Here is a 27,690-nt window from a genome sequence, read left to right as displayed (position 1 = left end):
ACTGAGCCACACCAGCCAGGACAATACCCTTTTTCTTTAATCCTCACCTGAGGATATTTTTTCCATTGCTTTTCAGAGAGAATGGAAGGGAGAGAGAGAAAGAGAGAGAGAGAGAAACATCAATGTGAGAGAGACACATCGATTGGTGCCTCCCACATGCGCCCCGACTGGTACATGGCCTTGACCGGAATCGAACTCAAGGCCCTTCAGTCCTCGGCTGATGCTCTAACCACTGAGCCAAACCGGCTAGGGCACAAAAATTAATTTGAGATTGGTTCCAACTCAATCAAACACTACTACTGTAAAACTTCTAAAAACACATAGGAAAATATCTTTGAAACCTTGGGTAGGCAAAATTTCTTAGCTCATAGAAAGTGCTAGCCATAAAAGAAAACATTAAGTTGAACTTCATCAAAATTAAATATTTCTCCTAATCTGAAGACACTATTAAGAAAATAAATAGACAAGCTACAAACTCATGTGCTGGAAAAATATTCTCAGTACATCTATCAATAAAGGACATATTCAGAATATGTAAAGAAACCCTACAAATCGACAATAAAAAGACAAACAATCTATTAAAAGTGAACAGAAGTCTTGAAAAATAGACATAGGAACGACCCAAAAGCACACCACTCCCACATCTCCCTCAATGTGAAGTGGCTGGATGCTACGCTGTGCATATTTCTATGATTGTGGATCGGTTCTCCTGTAAGCCCAGGCTACTGGGAATCTGCAGGCAGGAGAGCATAGCCATTCTCAGATTGCTGTCTGTCTCTGTGAGGATGAAACCCTAGCCCTTCAAGGATGGAAAGAGCCTAATATAATTGACTTGCTATCAATAGCTGGTTGGTCTCCTCAAGGAATAATGCCATGTCAGGGACTAACATTGGTCTCTGTTGCTGTAGTTTTCAATGTACAAAACTTTCATCATGGCATTCTTAACAGCCTTGGTGAATGATGTGTCCCCGGGTCCTCCCATGGGACATCATTCCCTGGTTGGCCTTCTGGTTTTACACAATACCAGAGGGCATGTTTATTCTAGCTTGCCCTCTTTGCTCAGTCTCCTTATTTCTTCTTCTGCCATATGTAAGGGCAATTCAGGAATTTTTACTTCCCTGAGTATCAGCCAGAGCTTTTTCCAGGCTTCTAAGAGCCACCCCAGTAGTGAATTTGCCACATCCTTTTAGGTCCTTGTTAGGATATTAAATCTCATGTCCTGAGAAGGTACCTCCAAATCAATGAATTCTTGCTTATCTAGGCTTATATTCCAACTCCTTTGACCAAACACCCTAAAAATCTAAATCTGGGGTTATTTCCTTGACTCCTGCTGCTAAACTAGATAATTTTCCAGTTCTTTTGGTGTAGGGTTAATTACACCCTCTGCAATTGGAGCTCTGAAGTGCACTTGCGTGGCTGCCACACTTTGGGGGGGAACTCATGCAGATTTCTAAACTCCTCTACATGGCGCTTTCTTCTCTATACTCTGGCTTGCCAATTCTAGCCACCTTGGCCTCCCCAATCTTATATTCCCACCTCACCAACTCAGCAAAACTGCCAGGCTCTCCTTGGATCACCACCTCTCTGTGCTGGGACCTAGAAATTGTAGAAAGCCTGTGTGATCTTAGTGACCACTTATTCATTTTCCTTCTGTCAGGGATCACAGTCCTGGGCTGCCTGATGCCCAGTGTCTAAGACAGTTGTTGCATATATTTTCCCCATTATCTTAGCAATTGACTGCAACAAAGCAAAATCTTTGACTTGTTAGAGTTCAAACAAATTACTACTTTCACTACTTCTCTGATAATGCTAACTACAAGGAAGGCTAGGAAAAGTAGTTTTTATTCCAGGTATTTTTTTGCTCAGTTAAAAATCAGGGATTTTTATTCCAAAAAAGAACAGAGGACAGATATTGAGAGAGCCACTATTAATCTGCCCCACTATTACAGGTGAGCTATCTCCTCTTGGTCCTTGAAAGATATTATTCCAACCATCTTCTGACTTCCATTGTGCTGTTGAGAAGTCAGCTGTCATTTTACCTGTCATTCATTTATAGTGACCAGTCTTTTTCTCTACTTTTAATTATTTTTACTTCTTTGGTGTTCTATACTTTCATGTCGATATGTCTGAGAGTGGGTTTCATTTTAGCTATTTTTAGGATTTAAGCTATTTTTGTTCCCATTTTCCAGCTACGAAAACTGAAGCTTTAGAGCATCACACACATACACCCCAGTGGAGAAGTGGTTGGACTTTATTTTTAATCTGTACTATATGGCTTTTAATAAAAATTGAATGTTCATTCAATAAATATTTTTAAAAAGAAAGGAGCCCCAGGAGTTTATAGGTATAGTTTCAATAAATAGACTGATACTATCAGATATTCTGTTCGGTGGATAGATATGAAAGAAACCAACTTTCCAAACCCAAATCTATCAAACAACAATCCAAGGAAGAATTATTCCATAATAAATCTTGTTTTTAAAGTTTTTCATGAGGCATCAGATTCTTTCAACATTGTAATAATACAGTTTGATGTAATAATTAATAGTCACAAATAAATTACTCAGGTATACCCAAGAGATGATGCTTGAAATGTATATAAATAATCTAGGGCTTGGCTTAAATATCCTAAGACTTTAGAGTCATTCATCTGAGGAAACCCAATTGTTAGCATGCATTTTTATTGCATCTCTCATTTAGAGGAGTAAAAAGCATTGATTTAGAGCAAAAACCATTGCCACGTTAGTACACCATCTTTATATACCAGTTCAGTGCAACAGGGGACTGAATAGCTTTGTCCTCTGTTACACCAGGTCCTGAAAATGCTGCACCTTTAGCTCCCCCTGGAGGAGGTTAGGACTATCTGACTTCAAAGAAAACCAGATTTATCTTGACTCTTTGGAGAGACAGGCACATAGACTATGTAATTAATAGTCACTGGATTTCTGCAATCTATACACTGCTATGCATTAAATGAAAATTAATTTTTAACAGCAAGAACCTTAACACAAAGTCAGTTTGAAAGTCAATCTCAGGCAAACTTCATTTCACAGGATCGTTTATTCTTTCAATACCGCATGTATCTATTCAATTAAGCAAAGAAATCATTTCATTTATTCTAAGCCAGGAGAGCTAATTGAGAGACCTGCATGACACTGACAGTTTCCCACTCTACAGCAAGCACTAAGTGTACTAATTTAGGACTTTCCTGGTCACCTAACACACAGAAGCTAAAAAACAGAAACATGGTGACGGCAGGTGGAGCATGAGAAAACCTGACCCACATACTGTAACTCGCTTTCCAGAGTGTTATTTCAGTTGACCCTTTTACTTGCCTTATCTGAATTTCCTTGTCTCTTTCCTCTTTCTACTTTTTGAGAAACAATTTTTCTATCTTATCTGATATTCCATGGAATTCTGTTCCTAACTTGCATCCTTCTGTTATCCTTCTGTAATTAAGTTTCAATTCCTTCATCAAAATACTGTCAATTCAGCTGATCTTCACCTGTCAACGCCACACCAAATCACTACTACTTATTCCTTGAATGATTAACATTAGCCTGCTATAAGAGAGCATATCCTATCCCACCAATAAAATTATCCCATATTTTTTCAAGTGTTTACTATGTAAGATGCTTAATACACTCATCCATTCATTCACAAAGCAAATGCCATTGAGTGCCAATATATGCTAGGCTCTGTTCTAGGCATGGGGAGTACAGCAGCAAACAAAACTCTAATCCCCACCCTCAGGTAGTTCCCGTTTTAGTGGAGGGAGACCGTTAATGAACAAAATAAGTACAATATATAGCTTGGTAGATAGGGAAATACTATACAAAAAAGTGAAACGGAAAGTTGTAGCTTTAAGTAAAAGTGGTAGAGCAGACTTCATACATGAGTAAAAACCAGTGAGGAGGTTGTCGCGAACAATAGGAAGAAGATGAAGGAGGGAATCAATCATGCAGTCACCTGGGGGAAGATTTCTAAGCAGAGGAAAGCAAAAACTAAGGTTTTAAGGCAAGAGCATAGCTAGAAACGGCAAAGGGGCCAGTGGGCCTGGAACAGAATCGGCAGTAGGAGAGAGATAGCAAATCGGGTTAGAGAGGCGCCCGAGGCATACTACATAGGGCAGTGTAGGTTATGGTAATGTCTGTGGCTTTTACTCTGAGTGAAGTGAGAAGCATTGGGGTTTTTGAGCAGAGCAGTGATATCATCTGATTTAAATTTTATAAAGAACACTCAGGCCCTGGCCAGTGTGGTTCAGTTGGTTGGGCATCGTCCTGTGCACCGAAACCTTGCCAGTTCCATTCCCAGTCAGGGTACATGCCCAAGTTCTGGGCTCAATCCCCAGTTGGGGGGTATGGGGAGGCAGCGGATCGATGTTGCACTCTCATGTTGATGTTTCTCTCTCTCTCCCTTCCTCTCTCTCTAAAAATCAATTTAAAAATATTAAAACAAAACAGAACACCCAGACAGTGAGTTGGTAAGAGAATGAAGGTTAAACAAGGGTATAATCAGGGAGATCAGTTAAGAGACTACTACAAAATCCAAGCACGAAATGTTGTCAATAGCAGGAGAGTAAAAAGTAGTCAAATCCTGGAAATACTTTGAAGGTAGACCTGAAAGGATATAGAGCATGGGAGAAAGAGAGAAGTCATGGATTACTGCAAGATTTTCCTCCTGAGCAATTGCAAAAACACAGTTGCCTTGAACTAAGATGGGAAAAACACAGAAGGGAGTAAGAAGAGTTCAGGACCTTAATTTTGGACATGTTAAGTTTGAGATACTTATTAAATATTTTAGTGGAGCTGGTGAATGGGCAATTGGAAGTCTGAGTCTGGAGTTTAGGGGTCCAAGTCCAGGCTAGAGACAGAGAATTGAGAGTCATCAGTATATAAATGGTAGTTAAGACCATGAATCTGGATAAGCTCACCAAGGGAGTGTAGACAGAAAACAAACGAGGTCTAAGGAATGAGCCCAAATACTTGTTGATTTGGGAACTACAAAGTCATTATATTTCTTGCTTTCCCTTTGTTTACAGGGCTCATTAAGCTATTATTAAGAGAAACCATCCAGAAAAAAATAAATTCACAGTGATTATTATCTACTGTTCCACCAGATGACTATAAATCACCTGTCTGGTGATTCTTTCTAGGTCTTCAGGTTCCAAAATTAAGATGAACAAATCTGGGTGTTTTGGGGGGCTTGTTTGTTGCCAATGACATTTTAAAGAAGGGCGTTACATTTGCCGACTCCCTGGCAGGTTCCCCAAATAACAACTCATCACTAGACAGTAACAACTATTTCTCAGCAATCCAAGGATAAATGATAATATATTAGACAAACGTGAATAGACCACAGCTTTAAGAACTCTTTAACTAGTCTGTCTGCCATCCCACCCATCCTAAATGCACACTTCTGGTTATCTGACCTCAGGATTACTTTTTCAGAAAAGAAGAAAAATGATTATACTTCTCTGCCTTTACAGTCGTCAGTTGTCAACTTTCCCTAACCCTGAGGGAGGAGAAGGTAGGCAGTTAGGAGCTTAGTATAATAAGATATTTTGTTTCTATCCGTTTGCCTTTTTTTAAAATGAAAAGAATGCTTTTTTGTTGTCTTGTACCATCTTGTCACTTATGGCTCCCACGTCACCTAGGATTTCTTGATCATTTCCCAATTCAATTCTGCTAGTTGTTTTAACAACCTGGATCAATTTCCATTTAGGGCTCTTCAACTTACACTTTGAGAAGCTGTATAAGTTTGTATTTAGCTAACTTGGCATTTTCTTGGCATTCACACGTACCGGTATAGTTTGTTCCTGTTTACAGAACTATGTGTTAAAAGGTATGACCTTCTGCCCCAGTCGATTTGGCTCAGTGGGTAGAGCCCACACACTGAAAGGTCCCCCGTTCAATTCTGGCCAAGGGCACGTACCTCCGTTGCAGGCTTGATCCCCAGCCCTAGTCAGGGAGCATGCAGGAGGCAACCCATCGATGCCTCTCTCACATAGATGGTCTCTCTCTCTCTCTCTCTCTTTCTCTCTCTCTTCCTCCTTCCCTCCCTCCCTCCAAATTTCCCTGAAAAGCAATGGAAAAAATATCCTCGGGTGAGGATAAATAAATAAATAAATAATAAACAAATAAGTAAATGGCACGACTTTCTTAACCCTGAATTTGATGGAAATGTTGACTGTGCAGCAGCAGCTACCACATTTGTGGCCTTATTAGGCACTGAAACTATACGATTAACCACTGTTACTCAGGTTTGCAAATCCAACTCCTTTGGCAGAGTTGGTGAAATGTCTGCAGGAATGGCATAGAAATAATTTAAACACAGAAATGAGGATTATATCTTCTTTCAAAGACTCTCTGGGCTCCAATGTCATCATGTTCTAACCACCCTGGGACATTTCAGTTTTGATGTAAGCAACTCATTACTTCAACTGTTTGCTAAAGGAAAAAAAATGCTTTGTAACAAATAGTTACAAGACAGAGTCATATGTGGAAAATGAAAACAGATCAGAAATACAACTCACACTCGCCTGACTAATGCCTTTTGACAAGTATTATCAACCAATAACTATATATCCTACCAACTATGTGTACTGCTGAAGTTTCAATGGCAAACTTCACAGTTTCATACTTCAGACTTTCATACTATCAGCAAAGAGTTCACAGAATAATCATTATAGTAACCAGAATAAGAACAACAACAAGGAAAGTATGGGTAAGCCCCTACTTTTATAATAAAGTGACAAATTTCTGTCCAAAAATCCACATCCTTAGGGATGGTCTTAAACTAAAATAGCAGACAATCAATCGGGGACATTTTATATAAGATAAAGCTATAACTCTTGGTAATTACTCCCAAATTCTTAAGATAAATGGCAGTATGTTATTCAATAGATCTCCCATTTTCACAATAGTGACTAGATCTCCACTTCCAGAACTCTTTAACTGAACTTCTAGTTCCAGCCATGATAGAGTAACAGGTATTGGTCTTACCTTGAGCAAAAATAATGATAAAACTGTACAAAAACATTTAAAACACTTGTTTGCAGATTTTAGACAGTGGATAATATATTATATCAGAAATATAATAGCTCTAAATATGTATGCACCTAATAACAAAGCTTGAAAATACATAAAGCATCTAATAATAGAACTAAAAGGAGAAAGAGACAAATCTATAACTACAGTAGATTTCAGTATTATTCCCTCAGCAACTGATAAGACTGAAAATCAGTAAAGATATGAGACCTAGTACACTCTATCAGCCAACTTGACCTCCTTGCCATTTATAGACCACTACACCCAACTTCAGCAAACTACATATTCTTTTCAGGTGTAAATGCAACATTCACTAAGAAAGACCATATGCTAGGACATAAGACAAGTTTCAGTGGATTTATAAGAACTGAAATAATATGGAATACATTCTCTGGCCACAATGAAATTAAATTAAAAACCAAGAATAGTAAGATATTTGGAATAGCCCTAACTAGCTGAAAATTGAACGACACATTTCTAAATAAATGGACCAAAGAAGAAACCCAAAGGGAAATTGGAAAATATTTTTTTTAATTGATTTTAGAGAGGGGGAAGGGAGAGGGATAGAGAAATAGAAACATCGATGAAAGAGAAACATCAACATCAACTGCCTCCTGCACACAGCCCCCACTGGGGATTAAGCCTGAAATCAGGAATCAAACCAGCGACCTCTTGGTGCATGGGTTGACGCTCAACCACTGAGCCACACCAACCAATACCTGCCCGGCCAGCGTGGCTCAGTTGAGTGCCCACCTATGAACCAGGTGGTCACAGATTGATTCCCGGTCAGGGCACATGCCTGGGTTGCGGGCTCAATCCCCAGTAGGAAGCGTGCAGGAGGCAGCTAATCAATGACTCTCTCATCATTCATGTTTCTTTCTCTCTCTCCCTTCCTCTCTCTGAAATCAATTAAAACACACACACACACGCACACAGGGCTCCAGGGTCTTTTTAAAAACGAACAAACAAAAACCTAATACCATTTAAAATAGCATCAAAAAACAAAACACATAGGAATAAATTAATAAGTGATGTACAAGACTACTACACAATATTACCAAAAAATTAAAGATCTAAATAAACAGAGAGTTAATACCATGCTCGTGGACTAGAAGACTCAATATTATTAAGATATCCATTCTCCTCAAATTGATGTATAAATTTAACAAGTCCCAATCAAAATCCCAGAAGGCATTTTTTGTAGAAATTGAAAGAAATTGATAATCCTCTGATATTAATGTAAGAATCAACAAATGTTACATTCAACAGAGAATGGACGGACTTATAACTGTTAAACATACTGCAGGGAACAACTCGATTTCCCTGGAGGAGATTAGTTACTAAAGCTAACAGGGAGCCCTGGCTGGTGTGGCTCAGTTGGTTGGGCATTGGCCTGTGCACTAAAAGGTTGCTGATTTGATTCCCTGTCAGGGCACATGCCTGGGTTTCAGGCTCATTCCCTGGTGGGGGGCATGCAGGAGGTAGCCAATCAATGTTAAGCTCTCACATCGATGTTTCTCTCTTCTCCCTTCCCCCACTCTCTAAAAATAAAAATAAAAAACTATAAAAGGAAAAAAGCTAACAGGGAGTCTGTTAGAAAGCTGTATTCTGATCAACCTCTGATGAGATTAAAATAAATTACAGCCTTGGCTAGAAAGCTCAGTTGGTTAGAGCATCTCCTGATACACCAAGGTTGTAGGTTCAATCCCCGGTCAGGACATATACAAGAAGCAACCAATGAATGTATAAAAATAAGTGGAACAACAAATTGATATTTCTCTCTCTCTCTCCCCCCCTTCCTCTCTCTAAAATAAATAAATAAAATTTAACTAACTAAATAAAGGAGATTATGATGTTATAATAAAAAATTATGTTTTCCTTTGTTTTCATGTCTACTTTTAGTAAATAAAAAATCAGGTAGAGTCCTGGCAAAACACCAGATAACCCCATTTTATTATTGTTTTTTAAGAATAGGACAATCAAGAATTTTGGCAGTATACTTCTTTTGGGTTGTATATAATTGCTTTTTATTACATAGAAAAGGTTTGTAGCACATCAAAGGCACTATCAGATGGAACTAGAAAACTGGAAGAGTGCTAGTAGTTGTTTAAAAGGATAAAAGAATACCATATAATTTATAGATATTTTATAAATATTATAAATAATTTCATAGGTGACTAACAGAACATGTTGAATCATGTAATGGTAATAACAGCTTTTAAAACAATGGGTCAGATATTTCATTAAAAACTTACTTCAGGAAGCCTTACTTTAGGAAATAATTGATATTTAAAGTTATATGACTAGCAGAGGGCAGAGATTGGTATAAGTACAGTGCGTGTCATATGGCAGGATGTATGGAGTAATCATGGCAAGTAAAGAGGCAGGCGGACAGGAGATGACTTTAATTCCAAATCAGAGCATCACATCAACAGAAGAAAGATGAAAACAGTGAATGGTTTGCTAACAAAATGCAGTTGGATGATACTGATGCAGATGAATGGCCTACTTAACAGCTCATTACATTTATATTGTATATAAAATAAAAAGGGAAGACTTGCAAGTTGTCATTTAAGATTTAAAAGACACTACAAAAAAAAACACACCCTGCTCCACTTCAAATTCTTCTCCTCACAATGGCCATCTCCACCCTAAAATTAGAAACCAAGCCAGTAAGAACCAGAGATAAGAATGCAAATATATACTGCCAAAACTTCGCCTATTAATGTTAAATTATATGTAACAACACATTCTATTAAACTACTAAATGATAAACATGCTGGTCAAGCCAAAAAGATTTGCTTCAATGCTTTGCTCAATTTCCATCCTTATTAAACACAACCTTCATGATATATTTAAATGCTGTTCCAGAATGATCAGTGTAGAATCAAACCCATGTTTCATGCTTATCAAGTATATTTGCTTGCTCAGAAATATTTAGTGCTCCCAGACATTAGAATCTTACTTTATTACACATTTAGAAATCTTTCCTTTTGTAATTATAAAGTTCTGAACCTAAGCTAAGAATGACCACAAATCAAACATGACTGAGATAGTTTATCATCAAATAAAATTATATGACTTAATGTAAGCTATAGTTATATTAGGATGTACCAGTCAGGCAGTTTTTATAAATTAATGTTCAAATTAAGAAAACATGAATAATTTAAAGATTAATAAATTTAAAACAAATTTAGTTGAATATACACATAACTACACAGAATTTATGATATATATGTAGAATTATCTAGTCAGCATTTTTGCTTAATATTAAAGAAAAGGATTTTTTTTTTTAAACCATACAGTGATTCTGGGATTCCCTGAATTTTCAGCTGCTGCATTTTCTACTCTACATCTGGCAGGCTCTTCTTCCTTTCAGTTTGTGCATTTCCTGTATTCTAAAAAGTAAATAGAAACAGGACCTTAATTGAGGAAATGGTGATTCTTTGGCTAACGAAATATAGCCACAGATAAGTACTTGTACTTTGCACCTGGAGGTTGTTTCATAAGGTACAGGGAGACTATTTAGCAAAATATTCCTCATTATCATCATGAAACAGAACTGAAGGTAGTTTTGTATGGGCTCTTATCTCTCTTGCCTAACAAACTCTTTAGCAGTAATTTGGGGTTTCTCTCTAGGTCATAGATTCTATTCAATGCATGTATGTACTATTTCAGTACACATTTAAGATGCCTAAAAGAGTTTAATGTACAACTGGTAAGTGCCTGAATCTGATTAGGTAATTCAAAAACAAGTCAATTACAGAGCCAAGAATAAAACAAATAACTTGCTAGTATCTGTTATGCTTTTAAAAACATGTGATATTCTCTTGTGCTCTAAAACAACAAACTACCAACTCAAAATCTAGAAAATTTTCTTAATTCTGACATTAATTTATTAAAAGCATCTGGAATAGCCTTCAATGCAATTTTGGTCACTTGTCAAAACTCTATTTGAATTGAGCAATACAAATAAACTACAACCATCATTGATGACTTCTGGTTATTTCTAATAACTACAACTGTTTCAAGGTCACTCTTTAAAATGTCATCTTTTCAGGAGTTCTACACCATATGAGCAAGAAGGGACTTTTCCTTTCCTATTTACTTTTGTATTTTAAAATGACAGAACTGGCCCAGCCAGGCGTGGCTCAGCGGTTGAGCGTCGACCTGGGATCCAGGCGATCAGGGTTCAATTCCCGGTCAGGGCACATGCCCGGGTTTCGGGCTGCAGCCAATCAATGACTCTCTCATCACTGATGTTTCTATCTCTCTCTCTCCCTCTCCCTCTCCCTTCCTCTCTCTGAAATCGATAAAGATATATTTAAAAATAAAATAAATAAATACAATGACAGAACTGTCTTAAGAGTTCCTTTCTTCTTGCATTGGAATGTAATTGTAGTTCCAGGTGGGGCTCTCATAGGACAGTGGGATAATAGCACATTACTAGCCTGCCTAACTCAGGAGCCCGAAGTCAACAATCATTCAAAATATGTGCAAACGGCATACTGTTCAACATGCTGTGACATCAGTAAGTGACCAAAGTTTAAAGCCATCTTATTACTTTTTATAATGAACTTAAAGATGACCATTAATGGCTTTCATCTTCTAGCTAGAAATTTTAACTTTTCTGCAAAATAAAATAGGGAGTTCTTAACAAGTTCTAGGCCAAGAATAAAGTATAAATATCACTGTGAAAATATATCTACCAGTGTCTGATAATGGTTTTATTTGAATGTTGTAGACATTGAACAGACTTATTTAAAATGCCTTTTTAAGTAGTTGCAGATCAAAGTTTCTTTACTTTTCTAATTTACTCAAATTTCATTGATAGGTATGTGCTAATATACATATATTTTAATATGTCTTTATTGACTTCAGAGAGAAGAAGGGAGAAGGAGAGAGATAGAAACATCAATGATGAAAGAGAGTCATTGATTGGCTGCTTCCTGCACGCCCCCTGCTGGGGATCGAGCCTGCAACCTGGCACGTGCCTTGACTGGGAATCAAATGGCGATCACCTGGATCTTAGGTGGATGCTGAACCACTGAGCCACGCTGGCCAGACGGTGTGTGCTAATTTTATCATGAATGAAAATGTAATAAAGCCCTGGCTTGTGTGGCTCAGTTGGTTGGGTGTCGTCCCATGCACTGAAAGGTTGCCAGTTCGATTCCCAGTCAGGGCACATGTCCAGGTTGGGGGCTCAATCCTTGGTAGGGGCCATACAGGACGCAGCCGATTGATGCTGCACTCTCACATCGATGTTTCTCTCTTCCCCTCTCCCTTCCTCTCTCTCAGAATATCAGTGAACTATTCTTTTTAAAAATGTAATCAATTTTATTTAAAAAATAAGAAACTGAGATAACAAAGTTGATGACCTCACAAAAATAGGCCAGCTATGTGTTTTAATTCAGTGGGTGCTGAGCACAATCCCCTTCTCTTAAAAGAATACCTTTAGAGAGTATTCATTTGGATGTTTAGGGCTTCAAGATTTCCAAAGAAAATTCAAGACTCTCGCCCAGCTGGCGTGGCTCAGTGGTTGAGCATCGACCTAGAATCCTGGCTATCGTGGTTCGATTCCCAGTCAGGGCACATGCCCAGGCTGTGGGCTCAATCTCCAGCGGGCCATGCAGGAGGCAGCCAATCAATGACTCTCTCAACATTGATGTTTCTATCTCTCTCTCCCTCTCCCTTCCTCTCTCTCTGAAATCAATAAAAACATATTTTTTAAAAATTCAAGACTCTCTCTGGTGGGTTGGGGCTGGGAGGGTTCAACAAGATTATCTGATAGCCAGTTAAGAGCAAATATTTGTGAAAATAGGACAGTAGGTAGACAGAAGAGATTCGGGATCAAACTGGAGAAAACACAGGAAGGGAGGGGCTCCAGGCAAACACACTGTTCTTGTGACCATATAGCCATGTCTATACCACCATTTGCTCCCTCTGGCACGGTTTGCTCGCCTGACACTAGGAAATACACACAACACACACACTCTTTTCCCTGAGCACCATGTGTGCTAATCACTTTGGCGTTCAAATGAGGGCTGGTATTCACTGCTCCCTGAAGTTATAAAGCCTTTAGTAAGTGGCTATTCTGAGGAAATACATATTGCTTTCTCTACTTCAAAGATTACAGAATTTTTAATTTTTATATAACTTTCCAATGATAATAACTAAATTTACATACCAAGTCAAGGATTCTAAACAGCATTCCTTAGTAAAAGCAATAAACAAAATATGCTTTACCTCTTGTTTTTCTTGATTTTGATCCACATTAAGTAAAGTTGGTATTTTAGATGAATCTATTTTCTTTGATTCCCTCTTCAGCACTTTTATCTGTTTAACTTTTGCAAAAATATATACAACAATGACAACTTGTTATTCTTACATTGATATTTTACTTTCCTTTTTAAGAGTTTCAAATGAAAATTCTGATATCCACTTAAGTCAGTTTCTCATTTTATTGTAAAGGAACTGGACAAATCATGAGTTGTAATGGTAAAATGTACCAATCATAAATTATTTGTTTTATAACTTTACAAATAAGACATTTATTTTTTTTAAATCTGAGTATAACTGTTAAATGGATCAGATAATTCCTCTTAAACGGTACAAGTGCTGTATTCTTGCTATTATATTAAGTTTTCACAAGGTGTCACTGTTCTTCAAAGAAACATAACACTGCCAAAAATGAGTTTCATTTTAAGAAATCAATACCTGTTATAAACCTTAGTCTACTAAATCCTTGGATTCCTGAAGCACATATATAATTCCTGCCATTATATGGGCAAATAATCATGGATAAACACAGGAAATTGATTTGTTCCCTGTCATAGACCGAACCAAAACCACCTTCTTCAAATACTGTTCTAAACATTTCAACAATACTGAGCTAATGAAATATTTACCTTTTCAAGTTTTCTTAACCTGCCTTTAAAATTTTCTCCTTTAAGTCTCATCCCTTATTTGACCATGGGGAAAAAATTCTCATCTGCTGAAAATATTTTTCACAGTAATTTACTATTTTCTACCTAAATCACCTTATAAAATGTAAGTTATATTACATAAAAGGTTTTGTGAAAGATAATATCGGGAGATTTGCAATGCTACGCAATAGATACATACCGTCCATTCTTTTCACCTCCTTTGACTGTATTATGAAAGGCAATTTTGGGAAATGGAATTCTTTCCTGTCAGGTCTGGGAAAATTCAGCTTCCTTTTATTTCCATTTGCCATTTGGTCACTTTGACTTGTCCGCTCATTAAATACACCCTTCTCCATTTGGCTCTAAACAAACAAATAAACAAGAATTCATTTGAATAAAGATGTGTAACTATTCAATGACTAGCCTAGAATTATTAGCCATTTTGGATGGTATAAGATATGCATAACAATACTTTCTAGAAGACAGTACCAATAAATATATAAACAGATTAAAGTTCAGTAGAAGTTTCATAAAGCAAACATTATTTTTAGCATATTGAATATTCTGAGAATAATAGTCTTGATCATGAGAACCACAATCTTTTAATTTTTAATCCTATTCATTGCACTCTGACTTTGGACAAATTGCTTCAGTTCATTTTATTAAAAATTTATTTTTCTAGCCCTGGCTGGGGTGGCTCAGTTGGTTGAGTGTCGTCCCATGCACCAAAAGTGGCAGGTTTGATTCCCACTCAGTGTATGTGCTCAAGTGGTGGGTTCAACCCCCCGTTGCGGTGTGTACAGAAGTTAACAGATCAATGTTTCTCTCTCTCTCCCTCTCCCTTCCAATCTCTCTAAAATAAATAAAAACATATTATTATTTTTTAAAATTATTTTTCTATTTACAAAATAATGTGCTCTGGACACTAGGAAAATATAAAGGAAAAAAGTTACTTGTGAACCCAGCATTCTGGAAAACCTTTTATGTTTCCTGGTTTTGCTCAATTGACAACAGATAATAAAAACTTTCCTAGATTAACTGAACTACCTGGCTTCAAGGTGAGGGTTGGGGGAGCAGCTTTCTCCCAGAGAAAAGTGCTGCCAGAGGCCACTGTTCCTTTGCTGAGCCCTTCCCTCACAGAGCCAGCAGACCAGCTCCACATCAGTCTCTATCAACCTGGCTTACACTGTTCCCCCAGCCCTGGTGATTCCCTGAAACCCCACTCCACCCAACTTGCAGGACCACCCAAGCCGTTTCCAGTGGCCTTTCCATACAAATGGCCTTTCTTGACTCATCCTTCAGACTTTCCTAAAATCTGTCAAACAAGCAGCATCTGGCCTCCGCCTACCCCATACCACTTGCTAAGTGGCCCCAGGCCTGTCACTAGCAGCAGCTAGCTTCAGATCACAGCTTGGTTTCTCCTGGGTACCTCCAAGCCAGCACAAATAGCAGTCATCCATAGATTGCTCTGTAGCTCACGCCGGGTGGCCCAGGCAGGGCACAGGTGGTGGCTGACCCAGTGGACAGCTTAAGACCACCCCAAATTACAACTCAACCACCTCCACCAGTGACACACTCAAGGGGTAGACTCAGTGGGCACCAAAGCCCCAGTGAAGCAAGTCTTTCCCCCTACAGTTGCAGCTGGTCCTCAAAGCCAATCAGCCTAGGGGGTCAATCCCTCCAGTGACATGCCAATAGCAATCAAGGATCAACTACAACAAGACAGTACACACAGCCTACACAGGGGCACACCTGGGGCGTCCAGCTCAGGTGAGTGGGGAGGCTGTGCCACTGAGCCCTATAGAACACCTACTACACAAGGCCACTCTACCAAGTACAGGAGATGTAGCAGCTCTAATACACAGAATCAAACACAAGGAAGCAGCCAAAATAAGGAGATAAAGAAACAGGTGCCAAATGAAAGAATAGGAGATATCTCCAGAAAAATAACTAAATAACATAGAGGCAAGCAAAATACCAGATACAGAGTTCAAAACATAGTTATAAGGATACTCAAGAAACTTAGTGAGAACATCAACAGCATAAAAAAGGACATGAAAACCATTAAAAAAGGGCCAGTCAGAAATGAAGGATACACTAACTGAAACAAAGGATAAATTACTGGGGATCAACAGTAGAGTAGATGAAGCAGAGAATCAAATTAGTGACTTGAAACATAAGGAAGCAGAAAACACCCAATCAGAACAGCAAAAAGAAAAAGAATCCAAAGAAATGAGGAAAACTTCCCTACCCTGGCGAAGGAAACAGACAAACAAGTCCAGGAAGCACAGAAAGTCTCATACAAGATGAACCCAAAGAGGCCCAGAACAAGACACATGCCAAAAGGTTAAAGACAAAGAAAAAATCTTAAAAGCAGCAAGAGAAAAGCAGTTAGTTACCTACAAGGGAGCACCCATACGACTGTCAGTTGATTTCTCAACAGAAACTTTGCAGGTCAGACACGATGGGCACAAAATTCAAAGTGATGAAAAGCAAGGACCTACAACCAAGATTACCCAACAAAGCTATCATTTAGATAGAATCAAAGGACAGATAAAGAGCTTCCCAGACAAGGAGTTCATCACCACCAATCAAATATCATATGAAATGTTCAAGGGTTTACTTTAAGAAGAAGAAAAAAACATAAAAAATATGAATAATAAAATGGCAATAAATACATATCTATCAACAATTACTTTAAATGCAAATGGATTAAGTGCTCCAATCAAAAGACATATGGTGACTGAATGTATAACAAAACAAGACCCTTACATATGCTGTCTACAAGAAATTCACTTCAGATTCGAAGACACACAGACTGAAAGTATAGAGATGGAAAAAAATATTTCATGAAAATGGAAATAAAACAAAAAAGCTGGGGTACCAATATTTATATCAGACAAAATAGACTTTAAAACAAAGGCTATAACAAGAGAAAAGAAGGACCTAGCAATTCCATTCTGGGCATTTATCCAAGGAAATCCAAAACACTAAATTGAAAAGACATATACATCCATATGTTTATTGTAGCATTATTTACAATAGCCAACATATGGAAGCAACCTAAGTGTCCATCAATAGATGAGTGGATAAAAAAGAAGTGGTGTGCCCTAGTTGGTGAGGCTCAGTGGTTAGAACATTGGCCTGTGTGATGAGGGGTCTCAGGTTCAATTCCCAGTCAAGGGCACATACCTGGGCTGCAGGTTCCACTCCCACCCCTGGTCGGGCCATGTGCAAGAGGCAACCAAAGGATGTGCCTCTCTCACATCAATCTCTCTCTCTCTCCCCCTCCCTCCCTCTCTTCCATTCTCTCTAAAAGGCAATGAAGGGCATATCCTCGGGTAAGGATTAACAACAACAACAAAAAGTGGTGCATATATACAATGGAATATGATTTGGCCATAAAAAAGAATGAAATCTCGCCATCTGCGGCAACATGGATGGACCTAGAGGGTTTTATGCTAGGTGAAAGAAGTCAGTCAGAGAAAGACAAATGCCAGACACTTTCATTTATATGTGGAATCTAGGGGAAAAAATAGACAAACAGAACAGAGGCAGACTCATAGATGTGGGAGCATTTTGACAGTTGTCAGATGGGAGAGGGGTTGGGGGGATGGGTGAAAGAGATGAAGGGATTCAGAAATGCAAATTGGTGGTTGCAGAATGGTCCTGGGGGTGTAGAGTGCAGCATAGGGAATATAGTCAAATAAGTGGAACAACAAATCCATGTTTCTCTTTCTCTCAATCTCTCTGCCCTCTCTCTCTCTTTCCCCCCCTCTTCCTCTCTCTTTCAAAATCAATAAATAAATTTTTAAAAGACTCTCCTTTAAAAACTTTTTTTTAAATAAAAAGGAAAAGAAAAACTTTCCTAGGTTAATGAATAACCTTCCACAATATAATGTGTAGTATCCCGCTGTATATATATATTCTAATGCACTTAACCAGCCACTTGCTTGGATGAATTTGTATTTTCAATTTTTTATTATTATAAATAACACTGTGGGTCAACATTTTTTTTTTTAAATCCTCATCCAAGGATATTTTTTCCATTGCTTTTCAGAGACAGTGGGGGGGGGGGAGAGAGAGAGAGAAACATCGATGTGAGAGAGACACATTGATTGGTCGACTCCTGCATGTGCCCAGACCCGGGCTGGGGACTGAGCCAGCAATGGAGGTATGTGCCCTTGGCCAGAATTGAACTCGGGACCCTTCAGTCTGCAGGCCGACATCTAACCACTGAGCCACATTGGCTAGGGTCTGGTTCAATTTTTGAATAAGCTACTTTCCTATGTAAAAAAATGAGGGAATAAACTTCACTGATTGTTTTTTTTAGTGAAAAGTAAAATGTATCTATTTGGCAATTACTTTAATCTATAAAGTAAGATATTGCCTGGCTGGGCGTGGCTCAGCAGTTAAGCGTCGACCTAGAATCCAGGTGATCGGGGTTTGATTCCCGGTCACGGCACATGCCTGGGTTGCAGGCTCGATCCCCGGTCTGGGGCATGCAGGAGGCAGCCGATCAATGACCCTCTCATCATTGATGCTTCTATCTCTCTCTCTCCCTCTCCTTTCCTCTCTCTGAAATCAATACAGATATATTTTTAAAATAATAATAAAGTTATTAAAAACATTTTTTACAATTTATCTTTACTCTTGAAAGTATTACAGATGTCCCCTTTTCCCCCATTGACCCCTTCCACCCTGCACCCACTCCCTGTCCCAGGCCTTCACTACACTATTGTCTGTGTCCACAGGTTATGCATATATGCATATAAATTTTTGGTTAATCGCTCCCACCCACCCTCCCTCAGAGATTCATCAGTCTGTTCCATGCTTCCATGTCATTGAATCATTTCTGTTCATCAGTTTATTAAGTTCTTTAGATTCCAGATATAAATGAGATCATGTGATGTTTGTCTTTCTCTGCCTGGCTTATTTTGTTTAGCATAATATTCTCCAGGTCCATCCATACTGTCCCAAAGGGTACGAGATCCTTCTTCTTTATAGCTGTGTAGTACCCCATGGTGTAAATGTCCCATAGCCCATCTACTGATGGGCACTTGGGCTGTTTCCAGATCTCAGCTAGTCCAAATTGCACTGCTTTGAACATAGGGGTGCATATATTCTTTCTGATTAGTGTTTCAGGATTCTTAGGATATATTCATAGGAGTGGGATAACTGGGTCAAAAGGCAGTTCCATTTTTAACTTTTTGAGGAAACTCCATTCATTTTTTGAGGTGAAAAAATAAAAAGTCAACCCATGGACACAGACAATAGTGCAGTGAAGGACAGTGGAGTGGGGAGCAGGGTGGAGGAGGTCAATTGGGGGGAAAGGGAGACATATGTAATACTTTCAACAATAAAGATAATTTTTGTTAAAGAAAAAAAAGTCTTGTGACTTTTAAAGGTGAAAATCTTAAACGCCTCCCCCTCCCCCAGGCAAGTAACACACTGAATACACAAATCAGGTTAAAAGGAATTAACTAAAATTGAGAAGGCACTAAGGAAATGCCTATTTTCATCTCAGGGGGAAAATAAGGAAACTAAAAGCAAATTTTAAAAAATGTTAAAGCCCCAGAGATGGGGAAAGGACAAGGGGGGCAGTTAGAGAGATAATGCTGAAAGAGGCCATAATTCATTAACGAGCTTCTTGCCTTACTTGAGTGGGGCCTGTATCCTCTTGCCTGCTATTAGCCATAACTTGTCCAATAGGTTGTGAAGAAGTATGTCTCTTTTTTGCTCTTTCAGATAACCTATTATTTAAAAACAAATAAAAAGTTATTAAAACTCCCCAGAAGTGCTTCTGTTTCAATTCAATAATGAGTAAGTTATACCATAGAAGTCTAGTTTGAACACTGAGTGCAAAATGCAGTTGTCAGTCCTCAAGTGCCAGCTGCTCTGAGTAGAGAGGTGAAAACAGAGCAGAGAACAACTCACTATGGCTAATGTCAGTGGGAGCAACCGTGTTGTAGGGTTACTCCAACTGGCCTACTTGGTCCCTTCTGTCTGATCTGAACCTAGATCTTTGAATTATTGGGTTTCTGAATTTCTGAGCTTGCTGTCCAAAGCTGGTTCACAACCATGGTTATTGCAGCAATGGTTTTTGGGTCACCTCAAGAACAACTGAGCTCTTGCTATCTGTAACCTGCTGTGCCTTTCGACTGACACAGACATGTCCACATAGACATGTCCACTTGCCCACCTCTGCAGAGCAGTGTTTCACAATGTATAGCCCAAATCAGTCTGGTAGGATCAGCTTGGGATATAGAATCTAGTCTCCTTCCTCATCTAGATATACAGTAGTTTCCCTAAATTTAGAACTGGCCCTGATGCCCTACTAGATAGACCCTGCCATCCATCACATTGCCCTTGATTAATAGACTGATGCACCATTCTCTCAATCTGTATCAGTAGCTAAAACTAAAAGTAGCCCAAGTATGTTGTTTTCCTCCCAAAATATTTGACCTTGAAAAACTATTGACTATTTGACTATAAAAGATTATTTTCAACTATCTTCTCTCCATTTAGAGAATTAGCTATGATACAGAAATAAAGCTTACTTTGTTATAACAAGGCACATCAATACCAGAACTTAGGTCGTATCACCCTTTTTCTCTCCAAATGAGAAGAAATTTTTCTAAGGTTTTTTTTTTGTTGTTGTTGTTTTTAAATATATCTTTATTGATTTCAGAGAGAGGAAAGGAGAGGGAGAGAGAGATAGAAACATCAATGATGAGTCATTGGTTGAACCCGCAACCCGGTCATGTGCCCTCACCGGGAACCGAACCCTGATCGCCTGGATCCTAGGTTGACGCTCAATCGCTGAGCAACGCCCGGCCGGGTAAGGTTTTTTGTTTTTTTTTTAAATTGAGGTTTTTCCAAAAGGCATTAGTGAAAAATTAAACATCTGTATAGCTAATAAAAGTTAATTTCTTCTACAGTATTTATAAGAAAGACTCAGTAAGGACCCAGTGTATGACTATAATTTCAATATATCTTCAAATTCAGTTTACCTACAGACACTATGAACTCGATTCTTTGAAATACTATTATACAGGGACATTATATTACTTAGGTCCACTTCCTTTTGTCTCTCTTCTGTTGGAACTCACCTTGAATTGGAGTGGGAGGGATTTGAACTGCGACTGGAAGCCATCAAATTGCTGCTAGTTAGGTTAATGGGCGGCATCATCCTACTGCCTCCAGCATGTGGGCTGTCTTTCATGCCAAAGGAGTTAGCGCTGGGATTGGCAGGGTGTGGTGGTTCACTGATTACAGATTTTGTATTTTGAGACACGGTATGAGCATTTTCAATTGTATCTGTTTGACAATGTCCACTTTCATACTCTGTCTTTTTTGGTTCTAAGATATCTGCTTTTCCTCCTTTGACTTTAATAACTCTGGCTTTGGTTTCCTTGGGCTTTTTTTCTTTTTCCATTTCCTGGAATAGATACAACCAAAATCTGAGTCAGAAGAACTGTAATTTTTATCATTAGAGCGCTAACTATATAACGTTACTGGCTAAAAAGAAAACCAGTTTTTACCTTTCCGAAAAGTGAAGTGTGTAGCAGTGTATCAGTATAAATTGTTTTTCTTTCATCTTTCATAAGTTCATTTTCTTTAGAATTCTCTTTTGGCTTTACGAATGCATTGAGTTTTGCTTCTTGTAGTAATTTAGCTCTTAGTTCCGGTATGAATCTGATAAAACAAGCAATATCAACCGATCATCTTTTTATTTATGTAGATAATTTTTGTTGTTAATCCTCACCCAAGGATATTTTTTTTCCATTGCTTTTCAGAGAGACAACGGAAGGGAGGAAGGAGAGAGAGAGAGAGAGAGAGAGAGAGAGAGAGAGGGAGAAACATCGATGTGAAAGTCAGAATCACATCTATTGGATGCCTCCCACATTCACCCCAACAGGGCAAGGAGAGCCTGCAACCCAGGCAGGTGCCCTTGACCAGGAATTTAACCCAGACCCCTCGGTCTTGTGGGCTGGTGCTCTAATCACTGAGCCAAGCTGACCAGGGCTGTAGATATTTTTATCTTTAATGGACTATTTAATCAAGTAATTTACATTTCAGCCACAAAATAAGTAATCAATAATGCATACCAAGAACTGGCCCAATATTTACCTAATACAAATTGCTTCCTGGTAAAGACACATCTTTCAGTTTTGCCATGGGAATTTACTATATAAAACTTTTACAAAATAAGACTTAAAGAAATTAGATTCCTTCTGTGATGCAAACTTTAAAAATAAAAATATTGCTTTTAAATTTTGATAAGTATACTATTCTTTTCAGGGAAGGCTCAGGCCATTTTTGTCTTTTTTGTGGTTCTTTAAAGTAATAGTACTTAAAAGATAAACTAACTAGTTTCTGAAATCTTACTCTAGAAAAATATTTTCAATACAAAATGTAACAGAATGTCAACAATGAAGGGAGATTGGGTTATAATTTGACTTTCTTTTGTATTTTATTTTTATTTTTTTGTTAATCCTCACTGGGGGATATTTTTTCCATTGATTTTTAGAGAGCGTGGAAGGGAGGGAGGGAGAAGGAGGGAGGGGGAGAGAGAGAAAGAGAAACACCGATATGAGAGACACATCAATTGTTTGCTTCCCACAGGCACTCCAACTGGGGCCGGGGATAGGACCTGCAACCCAGCTACATGACCTTGACCAGGAATTGGACCTGTGACCCTTGCGTCTGCAGGTTGACGCTCTAACCACTGAGCAACACCAGCCAAGGCTGACTTTCTTTTTTTAAAAAAAGTTATTTATTTTTTAACATAAAATCCATTAATTTGGCTCAAAATTCAAAAGGCTATCTTGAAAAGTCTCCTTTCCACCCCTGTGCCTGAGTTACACAGTTCAACTCCTCGAAGCAGCTATTGCTATCAATCTGGGGAACTTTTAAAAATTCAGTCCATGAATGAATTCTTCCCTCGTTCAGCCCAGTCTTGCCAGTGCTGTGCAGAGGACATGTTTGGTAAAGGGTAGTGTGAGGAGATGAAGAAAATAACTAGTGCGATTACTTTGGTAGAATGAGAAAATGTCACACTTCTGTGAAAACTCCCTTGCACTGCAGAAGGTTCAAAAAAGGAAGAGTCCTCTTACCAAAGGAAAAGGTCTTCCCCAAACATTTTCTGAGGGTTCAATAATTGGAACTCAAGAACTTTCACCCATAACAGTAAAATCCAAATATCTAGATACCTGAAATATCAACTTAGTCTATGTAGAATTGATACTAAACCACCTTTTTATTCAACAACTGGCACTTTTCATTAATGACACTTTAATATATCTTCTCATTCTTTTGTTTTAAATTAAAATTCCTGAAATGACTGAAGTTCTAGTTACTCTCAAGGATTCCCTTTCCTTTGCCTTTTAATACTTGAGTCTCTCTTCAATGGCAGTTCCTAGACTTTTCCATGCCCGATCTTAGCTCCATCACATTTTTAATTGATGTTTATCATTCTGACCTCACATCCAAAGGCCAATTGAATGATTCTGCAGTTAATGAGAAACTTTTCCTATTTCTTTCAAAGCTCCATATGTGCCCCTGTGTGGGGTGTCCTGTTGTAGATGAGCTTTCACTACTGTTGGAATCACTGGGACGGATTGACCCTCAGGCCAACTGGCTGCAAGGACCACCTGCCACTACAGCGGAGGAGCTGCTGTGCAGGAGTCAACCCTATGGAGTGGGACTTGCTTCAGTGGGGCTTTGGTGCTCACTGAGTCTGCCCCTTGAGTGTGTCGCTTATGAAGGTGGTAGGGTTGTAATCTGGCATGGTCTGAAGCTGTCCACCTGGTGCACTGGCTCTGGGGCCTCCAGGGAAGGTGCAAAGTCAGCCACCACCTGTGCCCTGCCGGGGGCCACCCAGCATGAGCTACAGAGCAATCTGCAGATGGCTGCTACTTGTGTTGGGCTTGCAGATGCCCAGGAGAGCCCAAGTGGTGAACCAAGGTGGGCTGCCACTAGTGCCAGGCCTGGGGCCACTTAGCAAGAGGTAGGAGGTATGCAGAGGCCAGACACTGCTTGTTGGAGAGATTTTTAGCACAGTCCAATGCATGAGGCAAGAGAGGCTGTTAATATGGAAAAGCCACTGGAAACAGCTTAGATGGGCCCACAGATTCGGAGAGGTGGGGGCTCAGGGAATCCTTATGGCGGGGCAAACTGTGAGCCAGGTTGATGGACACTCAGGTATTGCAATCGCTTACTGGCTCTGTGGAGGAAAGGGGTCTCAGAAAAGGACCAATGGCCTCTGCAAGCACTTTTGTCTGCCAGGAAGCTGCCCCACAGCTCTCACCTTGATGCCAGACAATTCAGGTCCTTCTCATATGTCCCTGGTTCCTTTCAAGCTGCTGCCCCTGTGCTGGAGCTCAGAGGGAGTGAGTCTGAATAAGTCCATGAGCAGACCCTTTAGGAGGAAATATCTGGGACTTCAGCAGCCCTCCGTCTCACTCAGCCACAATCTCCGCTGGTTTTTACAGCCAGAAGTTATGGGGACTCATCCTCCTCGCACTGGAACCCTGGGCTGGGGGGTCTGGTGTGGGGCTGGGACCCCTCGCTCCTCAGTGGGGACCTGATATGCCTCCTGATTTTTATTTGCCACACATGGATGTGGACCAGCCTGTTCTGCATCTTCGTCCCTTCTATCAGTCTGTGTGGTTTCTTCTTTAAAGGCCTATTTGCAGAACTTCCATTCAGCTAGATTTCAGGAGATTCTGAATGATGGTTGTTCTGTAGCTTAGTTGTATTTTTTATGTGGTTGTGGGAGAATTTGAATACCACGTTTACCTACGCTGCCACCTTGACCAGAAGTCCTATTGGTTGCTTCTTGTATATACCCTGACTGGGAATTGAACCCACAACCTTGGAGTATCAGTACAATGCTCTAAACAACTGAGCTACCCAGCCAGGGCTATTAATCTTAATTTTAATATATAGATCAGAGATGCTATCACAAGAGGAAAAATAAGACTATTCTGAGTCAGAGGTCCAAATGAGAATAAAGCTAGAGATTACCAATTATTTATTTAATGTTATTTCTGGCCAATGACGGCCATTGAAAATGTTTGTAAAGAGCTTAGCACACATCCTAGGACATAATAACTGTGTAATGTATGTTAACAGCAATTATTTTTATTATTAGAATTTTTACCATGACACCTGTAAGTCTACCATAAACCTAGTCAACACAGGAATGTAATAAGTTTTTGTTAAATTGAATTTTTCTGTTGTCTAACATTAACCTATGTAGCAATTTTCATGCTAGTAAATTTCCTAATACAAAACACTAAGAAGTCTACACTCACTCAAAATGCTTACTTTTCAATAAATCCATCTCTAGTAAAATAATCATGATGCAAAAGATCAGTAGATGATATTCTCTCAGCAGGATCAATTTGTAAACAAGCCTAGAAAGGGGGGGAAGGGAAAAAGGATTCTATGGTTAAATAAGCTCTTAATAGGGCTCTACGAGGCAAAAGTTAAATTTATTTGACAAGTATAAAAGTAATTAATTACCCAGAGCTAATAGCGTTCTTCAAAAGATGGAATTAGACCACCTAAGGAATTTCTGACAGTGAGTTCTGGCCATTTATTTCCCTAAGAAATTTATACTTACAAAGCATTATTACAGGTTAAATGTCCTATGATTCTAGTCAAAACAGAAGTCAGTCTCTTTCTGCTGGAATTAGCAGAAATTAATTAGCTCCTACTAATCAGCCCAGAAAATGGAAAGTTCATGGATTATCATTTCCATTTCACAGAGCTAGAAGCATGATTAGTTATTTTCCAAACTAGAAGTTTAACTACATTGTCTAATTCCAAATCCAGTGCTCTTTCTATGGCATAATACAATTTCACAAATATACAAGCCCCAAATTTTTCAATAATCCATTATTTGTACAGCTCATTTGTTCCCCTCTGGGGAGTACTACAATTGAGTAGAGAAACAACCAAAAATTAAAATTAAAAAACCCCACAAAACAAAAACAGACAATGGAAGGGTTTTGGATAATAAGTTGCACATAATGAATCCACTTACAACTAAGTAACTGTAGTTATAAATAAAACACTTTTCTCTAATCAAAATATTAAAAAATAAATGTGAATAAAAGCCATTTGCCTTATAATTTTCATTCTTTCTCTAGAAGGCTATTGCTGCTCACTGAGCACCACACAACATTCTCTGAAGCCTTTTCCTATCACTTGATCCCAAAAACCACCCTACGAGGTAGGGATTATTATTATCCCCATTGTATAGATGAGGGTATTGAGGCCCAAAAAGGTCAAGTAGTTTGTCTAAAATCTCATAAGTAAAAAAAGCTAGAATTAAAATCCAGAAAATTCAAGGTAATTGCATATAATATTATACTTCTGTTTATTTAAGAATATATGTTTAAATTGATTCACAGAAGTTGTAGACATGTGCTATACAATAATATGAATATAGTTAACAATACCGTACTACACATTTTAAAATTTGGTAAGAGGGTAGATTTCATGTTATGTGAGTTTTACTACAATAAAAAAATTGACTCAAAAGTGAAATTGAGTCCATTATTTACTTCATGATGCGGGAATACCCAGATCCTTCAAACTGCAACTAGCTAAGCATGCGTGTTTATTTTAAAACATAATAGTAATCCATCAATAAAACTTACTAACAAAAATGCTTAAAGATTTGGGCAAGTCATAGCCTATCAGAGGCAGACAAATTAGTCCTTCTATGAATAATGTAATTCAGAAAATTTAAATACATGCTCTAGTTTGGAAAATGTAAAACATGATGCTTTGAGAAACAAACAGGCAGTTTCTTTAAAAATTAAACATACAGCCCAGCTGCATGGCTCAGCAGTTGAGCAATGACCTATGATCCAGGAGATCGAGGTTCAATTCCCTGTCAGGACACATGCCCGGGTTGCTGGCTAGATCCCCAGCAGGGGGTGTGCAGGAGGCAGCTAATCAATGACTCTCATCATTGATGTTTCTATCTCTCTCTCCCTCTCCCTTCCTCTCTCTGAAATCAATAAAAAAATATTTTAAAAAAATTAAACGTACACATACCTTAAATCCACTCTTAGATATTTACCTAAGAGAAAAATATACCTCTACACAAAGACTTGTACATGAATGTTCATAGCAATTTTATCTAGCCCAAAATAGAAAACAACCCCAATAGATAAAAAACTGTGATAAACCCAAACAATGAAATAATACTCAGCAATTAAAGGAATAAACTACTGACACATTCAAAACCATGAATGAATCTCTAAACCATAATGCTGGGTTAAAGAAGCCAGACACAAAAAAGGACAAACTGTGTGATTCCATTTATATACTATTCTAGAAAATGTAAACTAATCTATAGTGACAAAGCAAATCAGTGGTTGTCTGGGGATAGGAATGGAGGAAAAGATGGATTACAAAAGAACACAAGGACATTTTAAGGGGTGATGGAAATGTTATGTGTCTTGTCGTAGTAGTTTCATAGGTATATACATCTATCAAAACTCATCAAATTGTACATTTTAAGTATGTGTAGTTTACTGTATATAAATTAAACCACAATAAAGTTGTTTAGAAAATTTAAATCTAGGAAAAATACATGCTCTACCCCAGATATTAAGATGTATTAAAGTTATAATAATCAACCAAAATGGTACTTATACTAGAATAAAGAGAGAAATCAATGACATAGAAAC

The 27,690-nt window shown here is 38.5% G+C and overlaps 1 protein-coding gene across 1 annotated transcript in view; it reads right to left on the bottom strand.

The window, feature by feature from the left end:
* Positions 1 to 10,393: 10,393 nt before the first annotated feature.
* CDKL3 (cyclin dependent kinase like 3) overlaps positions 10,394 to 27,690 on the bottom strand; it is a gene marked incomplete at its 3' end in the record, with an annotated part of 38,351 nt that continues 21,054 nt past the window's right edge. Inside the window, exons 7-13 of the mRNA XM_081134470.1 lie at positions 25,310 to 25,398; positions 21,520 to 21,673; positions 21,088 to 21,416; positions 19,635 to 19,728; positions 14,175 to 14,337; positions 13,296 to 13,393; positions 10,394 to 10,447 (exon numbers count right to left, since the gene is read on the bottom strand). Coding sequence (XP_080990596.1) covers positions 10,394 to 10,447; positions 13,296 to 13,393; positions 14,175 to 14,337; positions 19,635 to 19,728; positions 21,088 to 21,416; positions 21,520 to 21,673; positions 25,310 to 25,398 — 981 coding nt within the window. The remainder of the gene's footprint in view (positions 10,448 to 13,295; positions 13,394 to 14,174; positions 14,338 to 19,634; positions 19,729 to 21,087; positions 21,417 to 21,519; positions 21,674 to 25,309; positions 25,399 to 27,690) is intronic.

Source organism: Miniopterus schreibersii (assembly GCF_964146895.1).
Source record: "Miniopterus schreibersii genome assembly, chromosome: 4".
Taxonomy (NCBI): domain Eukaryota; kingdom Metazoa; phylum Chordata; class Mammalia; order Chiroptera; family Miniopteridae; genus Miniopterus; species Miniopterus schreibersii.
Note: the sequence above shows the minus strand (reverse complement) of the source record. Positions and strands in the feature narration are given on the sequence as shown.